At 45.8% G+C, this 26,439-nt stretch overlaps 1 protein-coding gene across 3 annotated transcripts in view; it reads left to right on the top strand.

Moving 5' to 3' along the window:
• Positions 1-17,726, top strand: part of LOC148478216 (membrane-spanning 4-domains subfamily A member 4A-like) — a 68,204-nt gene extending 50,478 nt beyond the window's left edge. For all 3 annotated transcript variants that reach the window (XM_088455791.1, XM_088455789.1, XM_088455790.1), the window contains 2 exons: positions 9,526-9,645; positions 17,004-17,726. In XM_088455791.1, the coding sequence (XP_088311917.1) occupies positions 9,526-9,645; positions 17,004-17,105 (222 nt within the window). In that variant the 3' untranslated portion in view covers positions 17,106-17,726. The remainder of the gene's footprint in view (positions 1-9,525; positions 9,646-17,003) is intronic.
• The last annotated feature ends 8,713 nt before the right edge of the window (positions 17,727-26,439 follow it).

The following is a 26,439-nucleotide window of genomic DNA, read 5'->3' as shown; positions in this document are numbered from 1 at the left end:
TGCTCCTAAAAAAACCAGCGCCCGCCCTGATTCAGAGCGAGCGCTTGCTTTTTGCGAGCGCCTCTGAATCGGGCCCTGGGTCCCAACAGGCTAATGCGGATGCGTTCTCCAGCATCTTTTGTTTGGAGGCTGCAAGTGTTCCACCCCCCTTGAAACCTTAGGAAGGTGTTTTGTTATAGGAGGTTTTTTTTGACTGTTAGCTTCACAGGAGGCTAATTAAGGCTTTCAGCTGTGTGGCTGTTTTTTACGGCTGTCAGGCTGATCATTAGGGAGAGACACTGCTGGGGAAAGGAGAGTCTTTTTGTGGCTCTCTGAGAGAAGCAGGTTGCTGAGACCAGCTGAACTACACCTGGCAAAAACTTCTTATGCTTTATTTTATTAGTGAGCTAGGATCATTCATGTGTTTAGTTAGTGCCAGACGGCAAGGTGTTTGTTTCTGTTTATTTTAGTTTTTCTGCATAATAAAACTGGCTGAGGCCAGTTGCACCAGACCAAAGGACTTTTGTGTGATTGCTCAGCTGCTGTGCACTTCCATCTACCCCAGGAGATGGTACCAGTTCCCTGACTCTGTTACTCTATCTATCTATCTATCTATCTATCTATCTATCTATCTATCTATCCTATCTATCTCAAACAGTGGTCGAAGTAAGAATTTTGAAATGGGGCTATGGAAAATTTAAGGTCATACTTATGCATGCAGCGGAAAGGGGGCATGGTCACTCAAAAGGGGCATGTCCTTTTGAGTGGCCTTTTTGCTGTGGCCGCTCCTGATTGGCTGTCGGTATGCGAGCTCCAATTGGCATGCGGACAGTGCCAGATTCTAAATGATGGCGGTGCTGTGCTGCTGTCTCTCCATGGATGCCTGCCAGTGCACCAGTTGTAATCAGCTGGTGACCCGGCACCAAAGCCCCTTCGGCGGTCAGATCTTCCGGCGGGCGGCACAGCAGGGCTCAGTGCTTGAGTTGCCGGTATATCATATCATATATTGTATACCGACACACATGGAGCACTGTATATATGTATGCAGTTGCGTCAAACAGCCCCTCTTGGCGTGCCTGGTCGCGTGAGCCTCTGCTTGCACCAAGCGTGTCTCTTGCGATGCGACTAGGACGCACCAGGAGACTGTACTGCTTAATGTAATATGTGATACTTGTATATCTCTGTGCGAAGTCTCCCAATCAGCATGGGAAGTGGTACAATGTAGTGATCACAGCTTTCTTCTATACCAAGTGTCATTTATATTCTCAGTTGCACACAGATATACAAGTGTCATATATCAAATCAATCGGCACAGTCTCTTGGTGCGGCCAGGCTTATCGCGCTGCATGGAGTAATGAGGCTAGATGAACACACGTGTGAACAAGTCCATTGAACTCCAACATTTAAGATGTTTATTACATCTTTCGTCAAGGGTCATTGCAAAGAAAAACATCTTACCTTTTAAAGCATGTCACCCCATGTGCAAAGCTGCCCGGAGGCCATCTCCCGACTTCTGGCAACGTGCGTGATGACGTCACGCACACTCCAGCTGCCAGGTGATCCGTGTTGGCTCTAATGATAAACAGTGCATCCCATGACGATATGAAACCAGCTTTATCAACAAGCACAAATCAGTACAGCAGCATCTATACATAGCTAGATATCACTGGCAAGATTAAATGCAGGAGGAAAACATAGACCTCCAAAAACATAGAGAGCATAGACCTCCAAAAACATAGAATATTACTGCGCGCTGGGGAGGGGGGACGTGATACTGTCGGTCTGGATGTTGCCGGTCAGAATACCGACTGCGGCATCCCAACAATCAGAATTCTGACGGCATTTGGTAAGTAATCGAACACTAATCCTTACCACTAACCCTCCCTCTCCGGTGCATATTCCGAACCTCCCCCCTTAGTGCCTAAACCTAACCTACCCCTCCCTACACCATACACCTAATTCTCCCCCCTTAGTGCCTAACGCTAACTCTCTCCCTAGTGCCTAACTCTTCCCTAAACTTTACCCTTGCCCTAACCACCAATACTTACCTTTTGGGATGCTGGCGGTCGGGATTCAGGAGCCGGGATCCTGACGCTGTCGGGATTTCAGCGTCGGTATTTTGATCGTTGGCATCCTGCACGCCGGGATGCTGACTACATCCCTTAGGGAACATCATGACAAATGTTATTTCATTTGGCACTTTTGTGAATTTGTAGATATGTTGTAGTATATGTTGGTTACAGTGCGTATAGAAATCTGCTTCTCCACAGCTACTGGTAGGTGTAACATGAGTTCCAAATTGTAGGAATGGCCCTGATCTGCACCAACACAGATATGGTGAAAAATTTCAAAAAACATAGAGCATCAAATTGTGCTAAAATCAAAAGGCTTTTTCTCCTCGAAACAAGGAAGGAATGCTCCCTCTCATCCCGTTTATGTAAGAATGCTCCCTCTCCTCCCGTTTATGTAAGAATGCTCCCTCTCCTCCCATTTATGTAAGAATGCTCCCTTTCTTCCCATTTATGTAAGAATGCTCCCTCTCCTCCCATTTATGTAAGAATGCTCCCTCTCCTCCCATTTATGAAAGAATGCGGCCTCTCATCCCGTTTATGTAAGAATGCTCCCTCTCCTCCCATTTATGTAAGAATGCTCCCTCTCCTCCCATTTATGTAAGAATGCTACCTCTCCACCCATTTATGTAAGAATGCTCCCTTTTCTCCCATTTATGAAAGAATGCGGCCTCTCATCCCGTTTATGTAAGAATGCTCCCTCTCCTCCCATTTATGTAAGAATGCTCCCTTTCTTCCCATTTATGTAAGAATGCTCCCTCTCCTCCCATTTATGTAAGAATGCTCCCTTTCCTCCCATTTATGAAAGAATGCGGCCTCTCATCCCGTTTATGTAAGAATGCTCCCTCTCCTCCCATTTATGTAAGAATGCTCCCTCTCCTCCCATTTATGTAAGAATGCTACCTCTCCACCCATTTATGTAAGAATGCGGCTCTCTTTACCCATTTATGTACGAATGCTCCCTCTCCACCCATTTATGTAAGAATGCTCCCTTTCCTCCCGTTTATGTAAGAATGCTCCCTTTTCTCCCGTTTATGTAAGAATGCTCCCTCTCCTCCCGTTTATGTAAGAATGCTCCTCTCTTCACCCATTTATGTAAGAATGCGCCCTCTTCACCCATTTATGTAAGAATGCGCCCTCTCCTCCCATTTATGTAAGAATGTTCCCTCTCCTCCCATTTATGTAAGAATGTTCCCTCTCCTCCCATTTATGTAAGAATGTTCCCTCTCCTCCCATTTATGTAAGAATGTTCCCTCTCCTCCCATTTATGTAAGAATGTTCCCTCTCCTCCCATTTATGTAAGAATGCGCCCTCTCCACCCATTTATGTAAGAATTCACCCTCTTCACCCATTTATGTAAGAATGCGCCCTCTCCTCCCATTTATGTAAGAATGCTCCCTTTCCTCCCATTTATGTAAGAATGCTCACTCTCCACTCATTTCTGTAAGAATGCTCCCTCTCCTCCCATTTATGTAAGAATGCTCCCTCTCCTCCCATTTATGTAAGAATGCTCCCTCTCCTCCCATTTATGTAAGAATGCTCCCTCTCCACTCATTTATGTAAGATTGCTCCCTCTCCTCCCATTTATGTAAGAATGCTCCCTTTCCTCCCATTTATGTAAGAATGCTCCCTTTCTTCCCATTTATGTAAGAATGCTCCCTTTCTTCCCATTTATGTAAGAATGCTCCCTCTCCTCCCATTTATGTAAGAATGCTCCCTCTCCTCCCATTTATGAAAGAATGCGGCCTCTCATCCCGTTTATGTAAGAATGCTCCCTCTCCCATTTATGTAAGAATGCTCCCTCTCCTCCCATTTATGTAAGAATGCTCCCTTTCCTCCCGTTTATGTAAGAATGCTCCCTTTCCTCCCGTTTATGTAAGAATGCTCCCTCTTCTCCCGTTTATGTAAGAATGCTCCCTCTCCTCCCATTTATGTAAGAATGCTCCTCTCTTCACCCATTTATGTAAGAATGCGCCCTCTTCACCCATTTATGTAAGAATGCGCCCTCTCCTCCCATTTATGTAAGAATGCGTCCTCTCCTCCCATTTATGTAAGAATGCGCCCTCTCCTCCCATTTATGTAAGAATGCTCCCTCTCCTCCCATTTATGTAAGAATGTTCCCTCTCCTCCCATTTATGTAAGAATGTTCCCTCTCCTCCCATTTATGTAAGAATGTTCCCTCTCCTCCCATTTATGTAAGAATGCGCCCTCTCCACCCATTTATGTAAGAATGCACCCTCTTCACCCATTTATGTAAGAATGCGCCCTCTCCTCCCATTTATGTAAGAATGCTCCCTTTCCTCCCATTTATGTAAGAATGCTCACTCTCCACTCATTTATGTAAGAATGCTCCCTCTCCTCCCATTTATGTAAGAATGCTCCCTCTCCTCCCATTTATGTAAGAATGCTCCCTCTCCTCCCATTTATGTAAGAATGCTCCCTTTCCTCCCATTTATGTAAGAATGCTCCCTTTCCTCCCATTTATGTAAGAATGCTCCCTCTCCTCCCATTTATGTAAGAATGCTCCCTCTCCTCCCACTTATGTAAGAATGCTCCCTCTCCACTCATTTATGTAAGAATGCTCCCTCTCCTCCCATTTATGTAAGAATGCTCCCTTTCCTCCCATTTATGTAAGAATGCTCCCTTTTCTCCCATTTATGTAAGAATGCTTCCTCTCCTCCCATTTATGTAAGAATGCTCCCTCTCCTCCCATTTATGTAAGAATGCTCCCTCTCCTCCCATTTATGTAAGAATGCTCCCTCTCCTCCCATTTATGTAAGAATGCTCACTCTCCACTCATTTATGTAAGAATTCTCCCCCTCCTCCCATTTATGTTATTTCAATAAACTAGTACAAAAAATATAATATTGTTTTGCTCTTCTAATCAAGGCCCGCTTCATACTTGGCAGGGAAGACTCCTTCGCTCTACCCACAAGTTTCCATCGGCTGGTGCATACTTCTCCACTTACACCACAGTCAATTGTTGGATATGTAACCACAAAACCACAAATTAAGTTATACAATACCTCCACAAAAAGAGTTTTGCCTCTGCCACTTTCTGCTTCAAAAATTAGACCCTCTGAATGAGTCTCAAAATATACTGAACTGTTCTTGTGCATCTCTAAGTATGTGACCTTATCTTCCACTCACTTTTAGCAAGGTGTTGAGGTTGCATCTAATGGTGAAGCCTATGAGAGAGAGCAGCTGAATCTGACCAGTTTGCCAACAAACCTTACCTATTTCATACAGATGCAGTTGGCTGATGATTGCACATATGGCATATTCACAATTAGATTGATACATTACTGGATTGAAGAGGTGTTTTTAGGGTATGGTCCTATGGGGATACCAGTACTTCAAACTAACTCAGCATATTTCCATGGGGATGTGGCATGTCCGAAAATAGGGATTGCCATCGGTGGTGTTACCATTGATTGTAAAATAGCAAGTAGTCATCGATGGCTACAAACTATTAAATGGATGACCATCAATGGTATCACCAACCGATGATCATCCCTGTATTTTGAATGACTGCCCGCAGGCCGATCAGTGCGTGGGGGCGGTGCTTCGTGGGTGCCGGGGGTGGAGCTATGCTCCGAGTCCCGGCACCTTGAACAAAAAAAGAAAACATTTGGTTAAGCTTAGACATCGATGGGGGAGAACTATCTGGTTCAATCGATGTCAAAAGCATTCGACATTGGCCATAAACCATTGATGATTCTTAATCATCGATGGTCTTTGGCCATCCCTATCCGAAAGTGATTTGCCCATGCCTCCAACTTGTGTCTGCTGCTTCTATAGAATGTACAGAGGGCGGCACAGACATTTTCACTCTGCATAAAAGAAAATTTCACCTTTAATTTTCATCCTATGGGGCCTATTCATCATCACTTAATTTTTACAAAAGCAGGTGAAAATTAATATTTTCACCTGCAATTGTAAAAATGAAGTATATGGGCCATTCATCAATAAGGTAAAGCAGGAGATATCACAGATATCTCCTACTTACCTTCCTCTCCCGGAATGGCCCACTGTCCTCATACACTAGTATCACAGATATCTCCTACTTACCTTCCTCTCCCGGAATGGCCCACTGTCCTCATACACTAGTATCACAGATATCTCCTACTTACCTTCCTCTCCCGGAATGGCCCGCTGTCCCCATACACTAGTATCACAGATATCTCCTGCTTGCCTTCCTCTCCCGGAGTGGCCCGCTGTCCCCATACACTAGTATCACAGATATCTCCTACTAACCTTCCTCTTGCGGAATGGCCCGCTGTCCCCATACACTAGTATGGGGACAGAATTCATCAAGCTCCGAAAATACAATATTTTCTGAGCTTGACTGCGGGAACATTCTTCAGATGGCGAATGCTCCCGCTTGTGGATCGCAACCTGCTCATTCCCTATGGGAAGCAGGTCCGGGTTGCGATGAGAGATCCTTCTGGATCCCTCCGCCCCTGTCTGACTCCTTCCGTTGGACATTGGGGCTCTTGTGCGCATGCGTGACCTGTAGGTCGTCCCTGTGCAGTCCCGTCACCGCTCCAAAAGGAGCAGTGAAGCTGCTCACTGGGACAGCTGATTTCGCATCAATGATGAATTGCTCCGGAATCCACGGCAAGTTAGAATGTTAATTATCGGAGAATCGGACCCTCAATGCCTAATGGAACTTACTTTATGCCAATATGTTGTATTTTGGTGGAAAGACACATTGCTGGTGTTAAAGATAGATATCTTGGATGAAGTATTTACTTATATAGGTTACAAATGAATGATTAGTCAATCTGATTGTATGAGATCTGATTTCATGCTATTGTGATTCATAATATTGCAGCATTCCTTGTGCTTGTCCTGTTCAGTTTTCTAATAGGATTACTTTGGCGACCCTGCAGAAACTATCTCACCGTGCGGTTATAGAATATCATTAATATAAAGTTCTTATTTTAAATATACTTTAAGTATATGTAGAATGTTACATAACTGTATATTGATGTTTAGTCTAATTTTAATCAGCATTTCATTTGTAGTGTATTATAGGTAAATACTACATCTCTGTTGTAAACATAAATGTAATATTATTGGGGTTAGGTTTAGGCCACCCGGGGGGGACTTAGGGTTAGGACCCCCCCGTGAGGGTTAGGGTTAGGCTTGGGGGAGGGAGGGTTAGGGTTAGGTACGTCCCCAGGTCTTGGGGTTAGGCACCCCTCCCTGGGACTTAGGTCAGCGGACCGATCCCCCATCAGAGCAGCCGATTGGTAAGCTATGTGTCTAGGCTGACATCACAACTGGGCGGGTATTTAAATTTGCCCGCCCAATTGAGATGTCCGTGTTGGCGGGACCTGCACTTACATCGGGTAGTCTGTACACATGGCCAGATCAATGGCGTAACTAGGGCAGGGCGAGCGGGGCATGTGCGCGGGGGGGGGGGGGCAAGGGCGCCACTGGCCACCGTACCGGCCCGCCCTAGTTAGCCAGTGTAGTGCCGACCGCAGTGTGTGCGGTCAGCACTACACATTTACACAGGACCGGCGCTAGGCTTCCAGCGCCGGTCCTGTGCTGCACAGCTGAGCCCTTCCCTCTGCCTGAGCGCTTGCCCAATAGCGCCAGGAGGAGGGTGGCAGGTGGGCGGGCTCAGGCTATGCTAACAAACATCGCCGCCAGCGCTGGCGGCGATGTGTGTGTTAACCAGCAGCCAATGAGAGTCAGACGACTCTCATTGGCTGCTGCTGCTACTGCACACGCATCACTGCCGAGCGGCAGCGATGTGCATGTGAATCAGCAGCCAATGAGGTCAGACAGACTCTCATTGGCTGCTGCTGCTGCATACACATCACCGCCAGCGCTGGCGGCGATGTGTGTGTTAAACAGCAGTCAATGAGCGTCAGATAGACGCTCATTGACTGCTGCAGCCGCAGCGCCCACTACAAGAGCCGGCTCCCTTCCGGCTCCTGCAGTGGGTAATGGGAGAGACGTCATGACATCTCTCCCATAATGCAGAGCGCGCCAGCCCGGGAGGACTGACGTGCGGACGGTGGCGGGAGCGTGGATTCAGGTAAGAATTTTTACTTTATTTATTGTTTCATTTCAGTGTGTATTTATCGGGGGGGGGCTAAGGAGGGGACTTCTACTGGGGGCACTGCTTCAGGGGGGAGCACTACTGGGGTCTACTACTGGGGGGGACTATTGCTAAAGAGGGGACTACTACTGGGGGCACTGCTTCGGGGGGGGGGCACGGAACCACTACTGGGGGCTACTACTGGGGGCACTGCATTGGGGGGGGACCACTACTGGGGTCTACTACAGGGGGCACTGCATTAAGGGGGACTCCTACTGGGGCCACTATAAAGGGCACTGTGTAGGGGGGACTACTACTGGGGGCACTGCATTGGGGGGACCACTACTGGGGGGGACCACTACTATTGGGGGCACTGCATCAAGGGTTCCTCCTACTGGGGCACTATATAAGGGGCTTACTACTGGGGGCACTGAACAGGGGGGACCACTACAGGGGGCACTGAAAAGGGAGAACCACTACAGGGGGCACTGCATAGGGGGGACAACTACTGGGGGCCTGCATAAGGGGGACAACTACTGGGGGCACCGTATAAGGGGCACTACTGGGGGGCTGCATATGGAGGATCACTCCTGGGGGCACTGTATAAGGGGAACTAATGGGCTGCATAAGGGGGGCTACTACAGGGGGAACTGTGTAAGGGGCACTGCATATGGGGGATCACTACTGGGGGCCTGTATAAGGTGAACTAATCGGGGGCTGCATAAGGGGAACACTCCTGGGGTTACTGTATAAGGGGCACTACTGGGGGCCTGCATAAGAGGGACTACTATTGGGGGCATTGTACACCGGGGGTACTATATAAGGGGGACCACTACTAGGGGCATTGCATAGGGGGGACTGTATAAGGGGCACTGTATTAAGGTGCAAATGGAAAAATGTTCCCAGTGACAAGAAAGGGGTGTGTGTCATGCTGACACGCCCCATTTTTCAGTGGCCATGCCCCTTGTGACCACGCCCATTTTTATTCATTGGGGGGGCTCCATTTTCAAATTTGCCTTGGGCTCCAAATACCCTAGTTACGCCACTGGGCCAGATGCACCGATATGTCTTTCAGATATATGACGGCATTGGCTGTGCTACAGGACTGTGAATGATGTAGTTCACAGACACATCAGGTTTACACATCCGCTGATGGACTCGCAATATATCGCTCATCAATAGAATGAGCGATATATCGCCTAGTGTCTACCCAGCTTTAGAGATGTACCGTCATCCTAACATGGCAGCCTACTGCAGAGGAATGAAAGAGAACAGGTTGATATAGTTATATAAGTATAAACCCTATAGTTATTTCAGGAATATTAAGGTTAATAAAACACAACTTTTTATAATATGGGCTTTACTTTCATTTTTAAAATTGTGAATTGTCTACTAACAGCACGTGTTTTGCTATTTCAGATTGTCACACGGGGTATCCTGTCAATTCTTTTAATACTTACCATGCTGGTATTCACCATCAGCATATCCACATCTGTATTTGCATGCAGAACTGTGTGCCGATCATCATTTAATGATATGGTAAGTTACTGGTCTTCAAAACATATGTAATATAACAAATAAGCTATATAATAAACTATCAATATGCATCAACTTGCCCTGGTGTTTTTGGGGGCGTGTGGCCTAATCGCGGGAATAATAAAAATAGAAAAAGTATTTGCAGCGCTGCCCCCTCCTATCTCGGCGCCCCTGGTCCTGACACCACTCACACACAACATATTATTCCACTACTCGACATTAGGATATGTTTGGAACTCCAGTTATGTTTAAGAAGCACATATAATGCAGTTACATAGTTGTATACTGGTATCCATTTTTGGAATAGCCTATTCTTATTAATAGCACATGTATTTTATGTACTATGATGTACTGTGATTTGATTGGCTCTATTTATCATAAGCCCTATATACTGAGTAGCCAAATAATCATGACCACCCAATTAGTATTTTGTTGGGCTACGTTTTGCACTTAATACGACTTGAATTCTTCTAGGCATGGATTCTACAAACTTTCAGTTGAATGCGATGAACTACATCTTCCAGTTTCTGAACGTTTGATGGTAGCGGATCCAGAAGGATCCATGTTTATGTGCTGTTGTCGCCATATCCTCAGCCGACCATCTGCATGGTGTAATTGAAAAAATCCGTCAGACTACATGATCAGTTTCCTATCATTTACTGTATAATTCCTGTGTTCCTGAGCAAACTGGAGGTGAATAGCTACTTTGCATAAAGTTGCCTGGTAGTCATAATAATTTGGCCACTCAGGGCCTGATTCTGACCCGCTCGCGAGCGCTGTACGCTCGCAAGCGGGTCGATGGTGCCTAAGTGCGCATGCGCACGACGGAGCGAGCTCCGTCGTGCTCATGCGCGAAACCCGGCGAGCGACGGGGAATCCGTCGCTCGGGGTCTCGCACCAAAGGGGGCGTGCTGTCGATGGTGAGTGACAGCACGCCCCCTTTGGTGGCCGTGCCGGGGGCGTGGCTGCCAGATGGAGGCGTTCCCATGGGAACGCCTACCATCTGGGTCCGGCCCCACTGACATCACTAGTGATGTCAGTGGGAGTGATTTTGGCTCTGATAGAGCCAAAAGCACTCCTGGGCTTGCGGCAGCGAGACCCTACCACAGGGTCTTGTCGCAAGCCCGATGGTCGCGATGGTCTTGACCATCGCGACCATCATCATGGACGCTCGCATAAGCTGTGGGTGGTAACCCACAGCTATGCGAGCGTCCAAGAGGCCGCTCCATTTTTAGGTAGGAGGGCCCTGATTCAGAGCGAGCGCTCTGGTCAGAGCGTCCGGCTCTGAATCAGGCCTTCAGTGTATAAGCACCTTCCATTTTTGATTGAACCTTAACCCTGATGAAGTTGATTCTCAATGAAACGCATAGAATAGTTTCAATTTGCTGGTCTGTAGAGCTGCATTATTATATTAATTGGCCAAAATAAGTTTATGCATGCACACGGCCACAGGGCACAGGTGAGGAAGTGGCAGAGGGATCCACTCAGATCGCTCTTTACAACCCCGGACCTCCTTCCCATAGGAGGGAGCGGGGCTCCAGGAATCAACACTATCTGAAGATGGGGATTGCTGAATACTAAGCAGCCCCATTGGGCCCCTATTAATGAATGGGCATGTTAAAATAAAAAAAAATAAAAAATAAATGCTGAAACTACAGATTATGCATACTGTATATAGATAACCCATTAAGGATGATGAATAGGCCCCTAATTTAATTTTTCCACCATTAATAAAGAATGCAAAACTCAACTTTCTATATGGTCCTTCTTTCTAAGTTGCCACTTTTTTGGTAACCAGGATGATTTCCCAGATCACGCTATCTCACTGCAAGTCCTACAAATTGCCTTTTGTAATCGAATCCTTGCATTTCTCTGGTGGTGTATGTGAGTTTCCTGCTTTAGCAAACTCGCATTTAATTGAATTGACCCCCTATAAGTGTATTCCTGTTTTTTTTTTTTTTATCTGTGGATGCTTTCTAGACCCGGTGCTGGTTGGGATCTCACAGGAAGAGCTGTTGCTATATAGCACTAATATAATTATTACTGTATTTTGGTCTAATATTTAAGCACATTGAAGGGCTGATTACAGGACCATATTAAGGGCCACATAGGCCTGGGGCTGAAAATGATAAAGGGCCTTTATTTAACTGTATCACAATAACCACAGTACAATCTATTGGTGGCTGGTTTGGGGCTAGGGACCACCATCAGGAGGAGGATAATAGCATATGTGTAATGTGGTCCACATCACCTGCTGGCGTTAGTAGTAGAACTTGGTTCCCTTTTCCCTGCTGGTGGGCGCAGAGGGCGGGCAGTTTACGGGAGCTCTGTAAAATCAATGCTCTCTCAGGTACTGATCATGACGCGAACATGGAGACCTGATTGGTGTCCATATGTCAGCGCAGAATGGTTGACAGAGGTCCAGCCAAAGAGGCACATGCTTTCTGGCCTAGCCCACAACACACTACTGTCCTCCAATAGCTCTGTCCTCTGATACTTGTTTCTGAATGCCTCTGGACTCCATTACCCTTTGTGTAATACATTGGTCTTGTGAAGGCTGGGAGAATTTTGTCTGCAGCTAAGGCTGTATCCATAGCTACATAACAGCCCATATCACTGTCAGACTGCGGCATAAAGGGCCTAATTGGGGAATGCAGTGATAGGGGACCATGCTTAAGAGGTGTGGTAAGCCACCATAGGGTTGTGACCAGCCACTATAGGAGCTTGGTTTAGAGAGTGCATGGACTTTGGCCCCTTTATAAATTTATATAGAGTAAATACTGACACTGTACAATGTACCTGTAGTGGACACACCATAGCCGTGGGAATGCAGTATAATGTAACATACAGAATGTATAATAATGAATCACATGAGTGTGATCGTGTGTGTGTGTATATACACACACACACACATACACACACACACAGTCAGGTGCATAAATATTGGTAATTTGACAGAATATTCATATTTTGGCCTCTATTCACCACCACAATGGCTTTGAAATGAAACAAACAAGATGTGCTTTAACTGCAGACTTTCAGATTTAATTTGAGGGTAATTACATCCAAATCAGGTGAACGGTGTAGGAATTACAATGGTTTCTATATGTGCCTCCGACTTTTTAAGGAGCCAAAAGTAATGGGACAAACTAAATCCTAAATCTAACTTTCACTTTTTAATACTTTGTTGCAAATCCTTTGCAGGCAATTACAGCCTGAAGTCTGGAATGCATAGACATCACCAGACGCTGGGTTTAATCCCTGGTGATGCTCTGCCAGGCCTCTACTGCAAATGTCTTCAGTTCCTGCTTGTTCTTGGGTCATTTTCCCTTCAGTTTTGTCTTCATCAAGTGAAATGCATGGTCAATCAGATTCAGGTCAGGGGATTGACTTGGCCATTGCATAACATTCCACTTTTTACCCTTAAAAACTCTTTGGTTGCTTTTGCAGTATGCTTTGGGTCATTGTCCATCTGCACTGTGAAGCGCCGTCCAATGAGTTCTGAAGCATTTGACTGAATATAAGCATATAATATTGCCCAAAACACTTCAGAGTTCATTCTGCTGCTTTTGTCAGCAGTCACATCATCAATAAATACAAGGGAACCAGTTCCATTGGCAGCCATACATGCCATGACACTACCACCACCATGCTTCACTGATGAGGTGGTATGTTTTGGATCATGAGAAGTTCCTTTCCTTCTCCATACTCTTCTCTTCCCATCACTCTGGTACAAGTTGATCTTTGTCTCATCTGTCCATAGGATGTTGTTCCAGAACTGTAATGGCTTTTTTAGATGTTGTTTGGCAAACTCTAATCTGGTCTTCCTGTTTTTGTGGCTCACCAATGGTTTACATCTTGTGGTGAACCCTCTATATTCACTCTTGTGAAGTCTTCTCTTGATTGTTGACTTTGACACATATACACCTACCTCCTGGAGAGTGTTCTTGATTTGGCCAACTGTTGTGAAGGGGTTTTTCTTCACCGGGGAAATAATTCTTCTGTCATCCACCACAGTTGTTTTCCATGGTCTTCCGGGTCTTTTGGTGTTGCTGAGCTCTCCGGTGCATTCTTTCTTTTTAAGAATGTTCCAAACAGTTGATTTGGCCACACCTAATGTTTTTGCTATCTCTCTGATGGGTTTGTTTTGATTTTTCAGCCTAATGATGGCTTGCTTCACTGATATTGACAGCTCTTTGGATCTCATATTGAGAGTCGACAGGAACTGATTCCAAATGCCACACCTAGAATCAACTCCAGACCATTTACCTGCTTAATTGATAATGAAATAATAACAAGGGAATAGCCCACACCTGTCCATGAAATAGCTTTTGCGTGCATAGTCCCGTTTTCTTTTGGCCCCTTAAAAAGTGGGAGGCACATATAGAAACCGTTGTAATTCCTACACAGTTACCTGATTTGGATGTAATTACCCTCAAATTAAATCTGAAAGTCTGCAGTTAAAGCACATCTTGTTTGTTTCATTTCAAATCCATTGTGGTGGTGAATAGAGGCCAAAATATGAAAATTCTGTCAATGTCCCAAATTTATGCACCTGACTGTGTGTATGTGTATGTATGTATGTATGTATGTATATATATATATATATATATATATATATGTAACATGACCGGATTAGGGGTCTCTCTCCTGGGGTAGATGGACTCCCTCATCACACGCACAGCAGCCGGAAAAATAGTACACCAGTCTGGGGTCTCATACTAGCTGGTCGGTACCAGTCTTTAATGTGCAACATAAAAGGAAAACAAAACATAAAAGTGAACGCTAGCCCGTCTGGGCTCTAAATACATAAGAGGTTCCCTCTCTAAAGAAATAGTGGGGCCTACTGCCTCCACCATCAACACAAACATATGCACAAGACTTACAGGTAGTTTTCACCAAGTGTCTCTGAGCCAGCCAGTCTGCTTGCTCTCCCAGGTATGAGACACTAGCTTACAATCACACACAGCCTATATCAGCTAGTTCCAGGTGCAGAACCTAATGAGCCTGCTAACAGGCCAAAAAAGCCAAAATCGGGAGTGGCCTGTGGATGGAGCCCTCACTCTCCTCACATCCACACCCCCAGGTCCCAACCCAGCTTTTCGAAAAACTGAAACTCAAATCTGCTTCACTGCAGACTTTTCTCTTGGGGTTTTTTAGAACGCATAGGTCAAAAACCTAGGATAAATGTATCTACCACTGACCACTTTACCAGTGTTCCTGTTCCTATCACATATATATATATACAGACAATCATATTAATGCACTGTGTATGTGAAGGCAGACCCCGGTATTGACCAGCAGATTCCTAAAACTCAATGAGAACGGCATTAGGTCTAGTAAAAGTGAAATACAGGTCATTATAAAAGTGGGCATTATACAAAGGTGCAGCAGTATATAGTGCTGGAAAGTTGGTGAGTTTTGATCAGGGATGTGCGGAAAAGGTAGTCAGGGGAGGCAGTGCCTCACCTGCCATACACTCTTTACTCCAGAGCTTTGACTATAAAAATCATTAGAACAATACAAAGAAGATATTTATAGTATTTTCTTTACATTTTTCTTATTTTTATAGCAAAAACTGTGGCGTATACCTAAGTATGACAGGAAAGGCTCCCTCACCTAACCGCATGTCACTGGAGTGATGTATTAGTGAGGACAGGGCTGCATGTGACAGGGGCAGTGACATGATGATGTGAGGAGAGGAATGGAGGCAGCAGGAAGTCACATACTAAGGTGTATATTATGTATCAAAGTTCAATTTTGTTTTTGTGTGATTTGCCATTTGATTTGCAATCAATTTAGCCTTTGTAGATTTACTAAAGGCAAAATCAAATGTCAAATCGAACTTAAAACCGAATCCCAGTCAAATTCCACTCAAAATCAAATATCGGCAAAACATCGGTACTTTTACATACACAAACAAACAAATCCCTGATTTACCAATATTCAATTTGAAAAGGAAAATCTCCCAAATAATAGACCTGCTTCATGCTGGCGATTTTAGCATGAGCAGGTATGAATTACACAGATGCACATATAGATCAGTGAGATCCGTGCATGATTCTGTGTGTAAAAAGTTTTTTTAAGTATTAAAATGTAATAAAAAAAAATGATGTGGGGTCCCCCGCTAAAAGCACAACCAGCACCAGACTTTTCTGAACCTATCCTGTTTGTCAAAATATGGGGGACAAAAGACGTAGGGGTTCCCCGTATTTTGCACAACCAGCACTGGGCTCAGTGAGCTGGTCCTGTTTGTGGAAATAAAGGGGGCAAATGATGTAGGGGTCTCCTGTATTTTGCACAACCAGCACCAGACTCTTTCTAGCGTGGGTGTCACAGCCGGGATACCCTGTTACCAGGTCCCCCAGCTAGAGCATTATACCTGACCACTAGTCAGCCCAGGGGAGGCGGAGATCCCCCCTATAAAGGGGTTCCCCCTCTCCAGGGTACCCCAGACCTGTGCAGATATCCCTGGGCTATCCCCAACACCTCTGGGTGCCGGGTTTATTGTGTATAAAAATAGTTTAAATAACATTGACTTTTACAGGAGAGCTAGAGGTTCCAGCAAGCCTCCCCCGCATGTTGGTACTTGAAGAACCACAAGTACCAGCATGCGGGGTATTAAGGGCCCGGGACCATACCCGGACCCCTGGCCGGTGGGTGCTGGATTGATTGTTTATAAATAACATTGTATTTTACAGGAGAACTAGAGGTTCCAGCAAGCCAAGACAAACACACCATGGAAGTAGAACTTTATTACACTCACACATACTCGCCTACAATCCCTGTACAATTCCTGCTCATTCTAAAAATTCCAGCATGAAGCAGGTCTACTATTTTGGAGATTTGAAGTTCGATTTTGTGTTTGATTTGGACATGAGCACGCAAAATTGAATAAGAAATCATTATTTAAAATCGAACCAAATAGAATTCGATTTAGAAAAGGCTTCCAAAATTGAATTTTAATAAATGTGGTATTTTGACGATTTCAGGTGAGCTAAATCGAACAAATGAAATCTAATGCAAAAATGAATTTTGACAAATATACCCCTATAGTGAAAGGAGCAGGGTTCCCCAGCAGGACAGAGTGTATCAGGAGATTAATGATATGTGACAGGGGCAGTGCCATGATGTGAGCAAGGGAATGGAGTGTTGGTGAAGGGACCAGTGTCCACCAGCAGTAAGTTCATACAATCATATTTGATCTAAGTTTTTGAGAATCATCTGGAAGAGGTGAGTTTATTTACTTGGAGTATTATTTTCATGGCATGGATTCATTATATATTATAGTGTAGTTACACAATTTTATAGCTAATTGTTTTAGCTGATGTCTGAACAATATACCATGTGTTTTATTTCAGAATGTGGTCATCTATCAAACCACGTCTTTGAGTGTTCCTGATACAACGGCTGCTTCTACTGCTGCACTGTCTCCTGATGGGAACATAACAGTACAGGGATAAGGGACAGTCTGTGTGCTTGTCCCACAATCACACAAACAGGAGAACTACTCAAATTGCATGGGAGACATCACTATATAATCATATATATGTTAGAGGATTCGCTTTACTTTTGGAAGAGTTCAGTTATCTAGGCTCCTGGTCTAGCTTGACCAATAGCATACAAGATGTGTGAAAATCAACGTCATTCTGTTTTTATAAGGTCTATTCAAATAATGCCTAAGATGAAGTGGTCGATGTATGAAAGACTTTGTCCTATTTATACTGGGGCAGAACGCTGGTGATGATATTGTGTGACATGTTATAAACAATTTGTTTTTTTTCTTGTACTACATCTTGGGCGGGTTGTACTCACACTTACCATAGAGCTAATGCCCGTTGTCCCGCAGAGCTGTTGTTTTCGGGAATGTACTATTAAAGTTTCTTTGAAAAAAAAGTCTTCACTTCCGCAGCGTCCAAATCCTGAGATACTACCGCGACGATAGTTCTTCCCATAGCCGACTGAGGGCATTACCGCTTGGAAATATGTACTAACGGGGTTCACGTTTTTTACTGTCAGCTTTTAACGCCAATTGTACTGCCTATGGCTTAAAGGTTGTGCAATAAAGCTGGTCCTTTATATTTTTTGGTGTTTTTCTTGTTTGAATTTCATGTTATCCTAGGGACAATAATATTGATGTGATAAATATATGTGCAAACAAGGGAAAAATATATATGTGTGTGTGTGTGTGTGTATGTGTGTGTGTGTATGTGTGTATATATATATTTATTATACATAGATATTAGGGGTGTGCACCGGCCACTTTTCGTGTTTTGTGTTTTGGATCTGGATTGGTTTTGCCAGAACCACCCTTCCGTGTTTTGGATCTGTATTTTTTTTTTAAAAACAGCTAAAATCACAGAATTTGTGGGTTTTTCTGCTCTTATGCTATTATTAACCTCAATAACCTTAATTTCCACTCATTTCCAGTCTATTCTGAACACCTCACAATAGTGTTTTTATGTCCAAAAGGTTGCACCGAGGTAGCTGGATGACTATGCTAAGCGACACAAGTGGGCGGCACAAACACATGGTCCATCTAGGAGTGACACTGCAGTAGCAGACAGGATGGCAGTTTGAAAAACTAGACCCCAAACAGTACATAATGCAAAGAAAAAAAAAAGAGGTGCAAGATGGAATTGTCCTTGGGCCCTCCCACCCACCCTTATGTTGTATAAACAGGACATGCACACTTTAACAAACCAATTATTTCAGCGCAGGGTCTGCCACTCGACTGTAGCTGAAATGATTGGTTCGTTTGGGCCCCCTCAAAACAAGCTGGCAATTAATCTGTCCCTGCACAAACTGGCTCTACAGAGGCAAGATGTCATCCTCATCCACCGATTCCTCACCCTCTTCAGTGTTGTGTACATCCTCATCCTCACAGAGTATTAATTCGTCCCCGCTGGAATCCACCACCACAGGTCCCTTTGTACGTTCTGGAGGCTGGTCTCCCTGGAAGAGTTGATAATTCATTTTTATGAACATCATCTCCACATTTTGTGGAAGCAACCTCCTACGGCTTTCGCTGACAAGGTTCCCGGCTGCACTAAACACTCTTTCGGAGTACACACTGGAGGGGGGGCAACTCAGGTACAATAGAGCCAGTTTGTACAGGGGCCTCCAAATTGCCTTTTTCCTGCCAGTACAGGTATGGACTGTCTGACATGCCTACTTGGATGCTGTCACCGATGTAATCCTCCACCATTCTGTCAATGGTGACAGTATCATATGCAGTGACAGTAGACATGTCAGAAATTGTTGCCAGGTCCTTCAGTCCGGACCAGATGTCCAAACTTGGTCCTGCCTGCCCTGCATCACCGCCAGCGTGTTGCTTAGGATACCCAAGTTGTTTCCTGGCAGCCCCAGTTGCGGGAGAAAATGAAGGAGCTGTTGACGTGTCACGTTCCGCTTCAGCTGACAGTGTTTTTGTCACGGCCAGGGTTTCTCGGCATGGTACTCACCGGGTGTTACCTGTGAGGTCGTTGTGGCGTGGGGTCTCTGGCAGCGGTGCTGGTGTTTGGCGAGGGGCATTAGCTGCGCGTGGTTCTGGAACCGGCTTCTTTTTCGTTGGCAAGAAAGACTGAGGTCTAAGACCTTGTATAGATTATCGGGGCCTCAATGATATAACAATTAAGATTTGGTATCCTCTTCCCCTGATCACAGAATTGTTTGACAGAGTTAAAGGGTCCATCATATTCTCAAAGCTGGATCTGAGAGGGGCTTATAATCTCATCCGCATTTGTGCTGGCGATGAATGGAAGACCGCCTTTAATACTAGAGATGGACACTTTGAATACCTTGTAATGCCCTTCGCATGCACGTAATGCTGTGCAATGCCCCTGCCGTGTTTCAGGGCTTTGTTAATGAGATTTTCCGGGACCTGTTGTACGTCTCGGTTGTAGTTTACTTGGACGATATATTGATTTTTTTGTCTTCTGTAACAAAACATCATGAACATGTGAAGGAAGTTTTGTCCCGTCTGAGAAAGAACTACCTTTACTGCAAACTAGAGAAATGTGTCTTCGGGGTTCCCAGTGTGCCATTGCTTGGTTACGTTATCTCTGGCTCCAGTCTAGAAATGGACCCCAAGAAGGTGCAGGCGATTTTGGATTGGTCCCGTCCTCAGACTTTGAAAGCCATCCAGAGATTGCTTGGGTTCGCCAACTACTATAGACGTTTCATTAAAGGATTTTCATCATTATTGGCTCCCATTACCACGTTGACCCGAAAAGACGCTAACCCTGCCGTATGGCCACCTGAGGCAAAGACTGCCTTCCAACTTTTAAAACAGGCATTTATTTCAGCTCCAATCTTACGACAACCAGATTTGGATAGGCCATTTCTAGTGGAAGTGGATGCGTCTTCAGAGGCCGTGGGTGCAGTTCTTTCCCAGTGTTATGACGATAATCGAGTTCATCCCTGTGGGTTCTTCTCCAAGAAGTTTTCTCCTGCCCAGAGAAATTATGCCATTGGTGAGCATGAACTTTTAGCAGTAAAATTAGCATTAAAAGAATGGAGATACCTGCTGGAAGATGCCAAGTTTCCCTTCACTGTCTTCACGGACCATAGAAATCTCTTCCTCAAGAATCTTCAGTGCGTGAGTCCTCGTTTGCCCCAATGGGTGATATTTTTTGCTCGGTTCCAGTTCACCCTGACCTTCCGGTCTTGAGCCCTTAATCAAAAGGCAGATGCCCTGTCCAGATCTTTCCGCTGTGATGACAAATCAGAGAATCAACAAAATACCCCTGTTTTGGAGTCAAGAGTCTTCACCACCTTACAGCTACAGCCTCCTACAGGGAAGTCCTTTGTGACCCCGGAGTTAAGGAAGCAGCTACTCACCTGGGCTCATTCCTCTTGCTTTGCAGGTCACTCAGGTACCCAGAAGACCTTGGAATTTTTAAAGAGAGGCTATTGGTGGCCATCCATGAAAGCAGACGTGTCGGAATTTATTTCTTCATGTTCTTCATGTGCCCAGCATAAATCCTCACATCAGGCACCAGCTGGTGAGCTATTGCCACTATCTATTCCATTACGTCCATGGACGCATCTCTCCATGGACTTCGTCACAGATCTGACGAATTCTCAAGGGTTCACTACCATCTGGGTCGTAGTAGACAGATTCTTTAAAATGGTCCATTACATACCACTAAAGAAATTGCCTTCTGCCCCTGACCTGGCTCACTTGTTCGTTCAACATATTTTCTGTCTCCATGGTCTTCCAGCTGAGATAGTCTCTGACCCTGGTGTTCAGTTCACAGCAAAATTTTGGAGAGCCTTATGTTTTGTATTGCAAGTAAAGCTACATTTTTCTACTGCTTATCAACCACAAAGCAACGGTTCCACTGAGAGGGTTAATCAAGACCTTGAGACCTTCCTGAGGAGTTTTATGAAATCATTCTCAGGACAATTGGTCTGCACTGCTGCCATGGGCTGAATTTGCTCATAATGCCTCCTACTACTCTTCCATGAACCAAACACCATTCCAAGTGGTCTACGGCCTTCATCCTCGGGTCCCTGAATTTTAAAGCCTGCCCGTCTTTGATGTCCCAGCTGTAGAAGACACTTTACGGAAATTTGCTTCAATCTGGTCTCAAGTTTGTATTGACCTGGAGAAGGCGTCCTCCTGTTACAAATTCCAAGCTGATAAGACGCATAGGAAAATACCGTGTATGCAAGTTGGAGACCAGGTCTGGTTGTCCACCCGGAACCTATGACTTCGAGTGCCATCCATGAAATTTGCTCCACGCTTCACCGGGCCCTTCTCCATCATAGAAGTCATTAACCCCGTGGCTTATCACCTTCAGCTACCCCCTTATCTGAAAATTCCCAGTTCCTTTCATGTCTCCCTGTTGAAACCCCTGGTGCTAAACAAATTCCACAGAGTCCTGCCTGCTTCTCCCCATGTCCAGACTGAAAGGGGCGTAGAGTTTGAGGTCTCCTAGGTCTTAGATTCCCTTCTCCGCAGAGGACATTTGCAGTACCTACTGGACTGGAGGGGCTACGGCCTAGAAGAACGTTGTTGGACCGATGCCCGAGATGTCCATGCTCCTGCACTCATCAAGAGGTTCCATGCTGCCCATCTGGAGAAGCCTGGTGAGTGTCCTGAGACCACCCATAAGGGGGGGTACTGTCACGGCCAGGGTTTCTCGGTATGGTACTCACTGGGTATTACCTGTGAGGTCGTTGTGGCGGGGGGTCTCTGGCAGCGGTGCTGGTGTTTGGCAAGGGGCAGTGGCTGCGCATGGTTCTGTGCGGGCACATTGTCACTAGGCCTGGTGAGGTCTGGCGGTGTTTCCGTTCCGTTGGCATGGGCGTCGCCATCTTGCCTGCGGCCATGTCATTCCAGCTGTCCAATCCTGGTAGGTCATGTGCTCATTCCAGCCAGTCACAGCGCGGCACTGAGTATTTAGGAAGGTCCAGAGCCTTCCTTCCTTTGCCAGAGCAATGTGTTTCTCAGCTGCGGCTGAGAGAGAGAGTACCTGTGCCTTACCTGCCTGCTTGTATATGCTCCTAGCCTGAACCTTGCCTGCTCCAACCTGCTGGACTTACCCTGCACCCTCCATATACCTTCTTACCTGCCTGAGTACCTGAACCTGCTGTTTCCCTGCACCTTGCTTCATCTCACTCCCAGCTGAACTTCACTACCTCTGCCTGCATCAGTTACATCTCACCAAACCTGCATTCAGTTACAGCTCATCAAGCCTGCATTTAGTTACAGCTCATCATACCTGCATTCTGTTTTCAGCTCACAATACTTGACTGTTCCTGCCTGTCACTATCTGGACATTTTCTTATTAACCCCGACTACAGTTATCAAGTGCACTTTAGTGCTATACCTGGACTTTTTATCTGCCATTCCCATGTCTTCTAAGTCACTTATTAAAAACTGCACTTTTTCATTTAAATCTGCTTCTGTGTCTGCTCCTATCACCACCCCGGGTCCACAACAAATTCAGAACCTCACAGTTTTCACCAGCAGGTCTTTACACCTATGCAGGCTTGTGTAGGCCGGAAAGAGAGACACCACATAGGCTTTAATCCTAGGATCAAGCACGGTGGCCAAAATGTAGTGGTCTGATTTCAACAGATTGACCACCCTGGAATCCTGGCAAAGCGAATGAAGGGCTTCATCCACAAGTCCCACAAGCCGAGCGTATTCGCTTCGTCTTAGCTCCTCCTTCACTTTCTCGAGCTGCTTCTGCAAAAGCCTGATGAGGGGAATGATCTGACTCAAGCTGGCAGTGTCTGAACTGACTTCACGTGTGGCAAGTTCGAAGGGCTGGAGAACCTTGCACAACACGGAAATCATTCTCCACTGTGCTTGAGTCAGGTGCATACCCCCTCCTTTGCCTATGTCATAGGTGGATGTATAGGCTTGAATGACCTTTTGCTGCTCCTCCGTCCTCTGAAGCATATAGAGGGTTGAGTTCCACCTCATCACAACCTCTTGCTTCAGGTGATCGTGGGGCAGGTTCAAGAGTGTTTGCTGGCGCTCCAGTCTTTGACACGCAGTCGCTGAATGGCGAAAGTGGCCAGAAATTTTTCGGGCCACCCAAAGCGTCTCCTGCACGCCCCTGTCGCTTTTCAGAAAATTCTGCACCACCAAATTTATTGTGTGAGCAAAACATGGGACGTGCTGGAATTTTCCCAGATGTAATGCCTGCACAATAATGGTGGCGTTGTCAGATATCACAAATCCCCAGGAGAGTCTAAGTGGGGTAAGCCACTGGGCGATGATTTCCCTCAGTTTCTCTAAGAGGTTGTCGGCGGTGTGCCTCTTACTGAAACCGGTGATACACAGCGTAGCCTGCCTTGTAACGAGCTGGCGTTTCTGAGATGCTGCTACTGGTGACGCTGCTGCTGTTGCTGCGTAAGGTGATACATCTACCCAGTGGGCTGTCACAGTCATATAGTCCTTAGTCTGCCCTGTTCCACTTGTCCACATGTCCGTGGTTAAGTGGACATTGTGTACAACGGCATTTTTCAGGACACTGAGGACACTCGGACACTGAGGTCTCGGTATCGCCTGCCTAGTGAAGTGGAATCTAGACGGGATTTGGAACCGGGGACACACTACCTCCATCAATTGTCTAAATCCCACTGCACTAATGGCGGATACCGGACGCACGTCTAACACCAACATAGCAGTCAAGGCCTCAGTTATACGTTTTGCTTCAGGATGACTGCTGTCGTACTTCATCCTCCTCGCTAGGGACTGTTGGAGGGTCAATTGTTTAGTAAAAGTAGTGGTGTTCCTACTTCCTCTCTGGGATGATGAACGACTCCCAGCAACAGCAGCAGCGGCAGCAGTAGGCGTAGCAATGCAGGATCCTCCAGAGGAATCCCGGATAGGAGAGTCAGTCATGCCAGTGACATGGCCTGCAGGACTACTTCCTATCCTGACTAAGGAGGAAATTGACGAGGAGGGAGTTGACGGTGTGGTTTGCAGGCGCTTGAATACAACAGGACAACGGGATTTAGGTGTCCCTGGACTGCTTACGGTCTTAGCCAAAGTTTCTGAACTTGACAGTAACTTTTTATGAACGCGCTGCAGGTGACGTATAAGGGAGGATGTTCCTAGGTGGTTGACGTCCCTACCCCTACTTATTTCACCTTTACATATGGTACATATGGCAAGACAGTTGTTGTCCGGATTTGGATAGAAATATTGCCAGACCAAAGAGGTGGAATGTTTGGTCTTCTGCCCAGGCATGACCGTGATGGGCTTTTTCATCCCACGGACAACAACTGTCTCCCCCGGAGCCTGATTTAAACAAACCACATCACCATCAGAATCCTCCTCGCCAACTTCCTCCTCAGCGCCAGCTACACCAGTATCCTCATCCTGTTGTACTTCAACAGTGACATCTTCAATTTGCATATCAGCAAGTGGACTGTGGGTGCTCCTTTCAGCACTTGCAGGGGGCGTGCAAATGGTGGAAAGAGCCACCTCTTCCCGTCCAGTGCTGGGAAGGTCAGGCATCGCAACCACCACCACACTTGGACTCTCCTTGGGGATTTGTGATATCTTCTTAGAAAGCACAGTTCTTCGCTGTGCTTTTGCCAGCTTAACTCTTTTGATTTTTTTAGTGGGAGTAGGGCTTCCATCGTCATGTGAAGCTGAACCACTAGTCATGAACATACTAGGGATCGACCTTAGCCGTTCCTTGCCACTCCGTGTCGTAAATGGCATATTGGCAAGTTTACGTTTCTCTTCAGCTGATTTAAATGTCTTTTTCAAGGTCATTTTCCTGAACTTTGCCATTTGGGATTGTATGTGCCCTCTACTATGACATTGGGCATCGGCCTTGGCAGACGACGTTGATGGCATGTTATTGTCTATGTCATGACTAGTGGCAGCAGCTTCAGCACTAGGAGGAAGTGGTTCTTGATCTTTCTCTGTTTTATTTTTATCGGAGAAAGTTTGGTCCTCCATTTATGTTATATCGATTTGATATATACGTGCGGCTAAACACAGAAAATAATTTTATTTTTGGTTTGGACTGGAGTGTACTTTCGGGGGTTACAGCACCCTTTAACGGTCAAGCCAGCCGGCCCTTTACTTATGACACAGGCGCACGCTTGGCACTACTTTGTTGATGCACGTGCGGCTACTGCGCACACAATTCACAAACACAGAAAATAATTTTTTTTTGGTTTGGACTGGAGTGTACTTTCGGGGGTTACAGCACCCTTTAACGGTCAAGCCAGCCGGCCCTTTACTTATGACACAGGCGCACGCTTGGCACTACTTTGTTGATGCACGTGCGGCTACTGCGCACACAATTCACAAACACAGAAAATTATTTTTTTTTTGGTTTGGACTGGAGTGTACTTTGGGGGTTACAGCACCCTTTAACGGTCAAGCCAGCCGGCCCTTTACTTATGACACAGGCGCACTCTTGGCACTACTTTGTTGATGCACATGCGGCTACTGCGCACACAATTCACAAACACAGAAAATATATTATTTTTTTAGCACTTGGGGGGAGCACCCCTGATGGACAGAGCACCCCCTGGACAACACTACAGCACCCCTTTAGGACTGGGACACTGCAGAGGACTTTGGAGTGGATACAGCCCCTATGGAGAACTGACTGCACAACACAGTCCAGCCAGCCCCTATGGACTTTGAAGTAGTGGACACAGCCCCTATTAACAACAGCAGCACAGCACAACACAGCCAGCCCCTATGGACTTTGAAGTAGTGGACAACAGCAGCACTACACTACACAGCCCTAACTCCCACCCTCCCTCTTCACTGTCCACAGCCGAGTGAGAAAATGGCGCCGACGCGGGTACCTTATATAGGATCCAAAACCCGCGAGACTCGGAAGGCGGGATGATGACGTTTTGCCTCGATTTCAGATCCGAGTCAGGCGGGAAAAGTCGAGCCTGACTCGGATTGGACTCGGATCGGGGGGGCTCGGGGGGGTTCGGATTTCAGAAATCCGAACACGCTCACCCCTAATATATACGGTATATACATACACAATACAGATATGTGTCCACACTAACATTATATTGTGATAGCTTGCTGGGGTGACCAACCCATAAAAAAACGCCAGGTTCTTTATACAAAAAAGAAAAAAAGGGGTGCACTCAACAGTCTTCATAAGACATTCTTTATCCCAACAATAAAAAGTATTGACAAAGGTCCACACTTAGGACCGAAACATTGATCCTGTTTAAGATGCAATACTTTTTATTGTTGGAATAAAGAATATTTCTTACGAAGACTGGTGAGTGCACCCCTTTTTTTTCGTTTATATATATATATATATAATGTGACAA

This window comes from Taudactylus pleione, unplaced genomic scaffold (genome assembly GCF_031769625.1).
Source record: "Taudactylus pleione unplaced genomic scaffold, aTauple2 ptg000671l, whole genome shotgun sequence".
Classification (NCBI taxonomy): Eukaryota; Metazoa; Chordata; class Amphibia; order Anura; family Myobatrachidae; genus Taudactylus; species Taudactylus pleione.
Note: the sequence above shows the minus strand (reverse complement) of the source record. Positions and strands in the feature narration are given on the sequence as shown.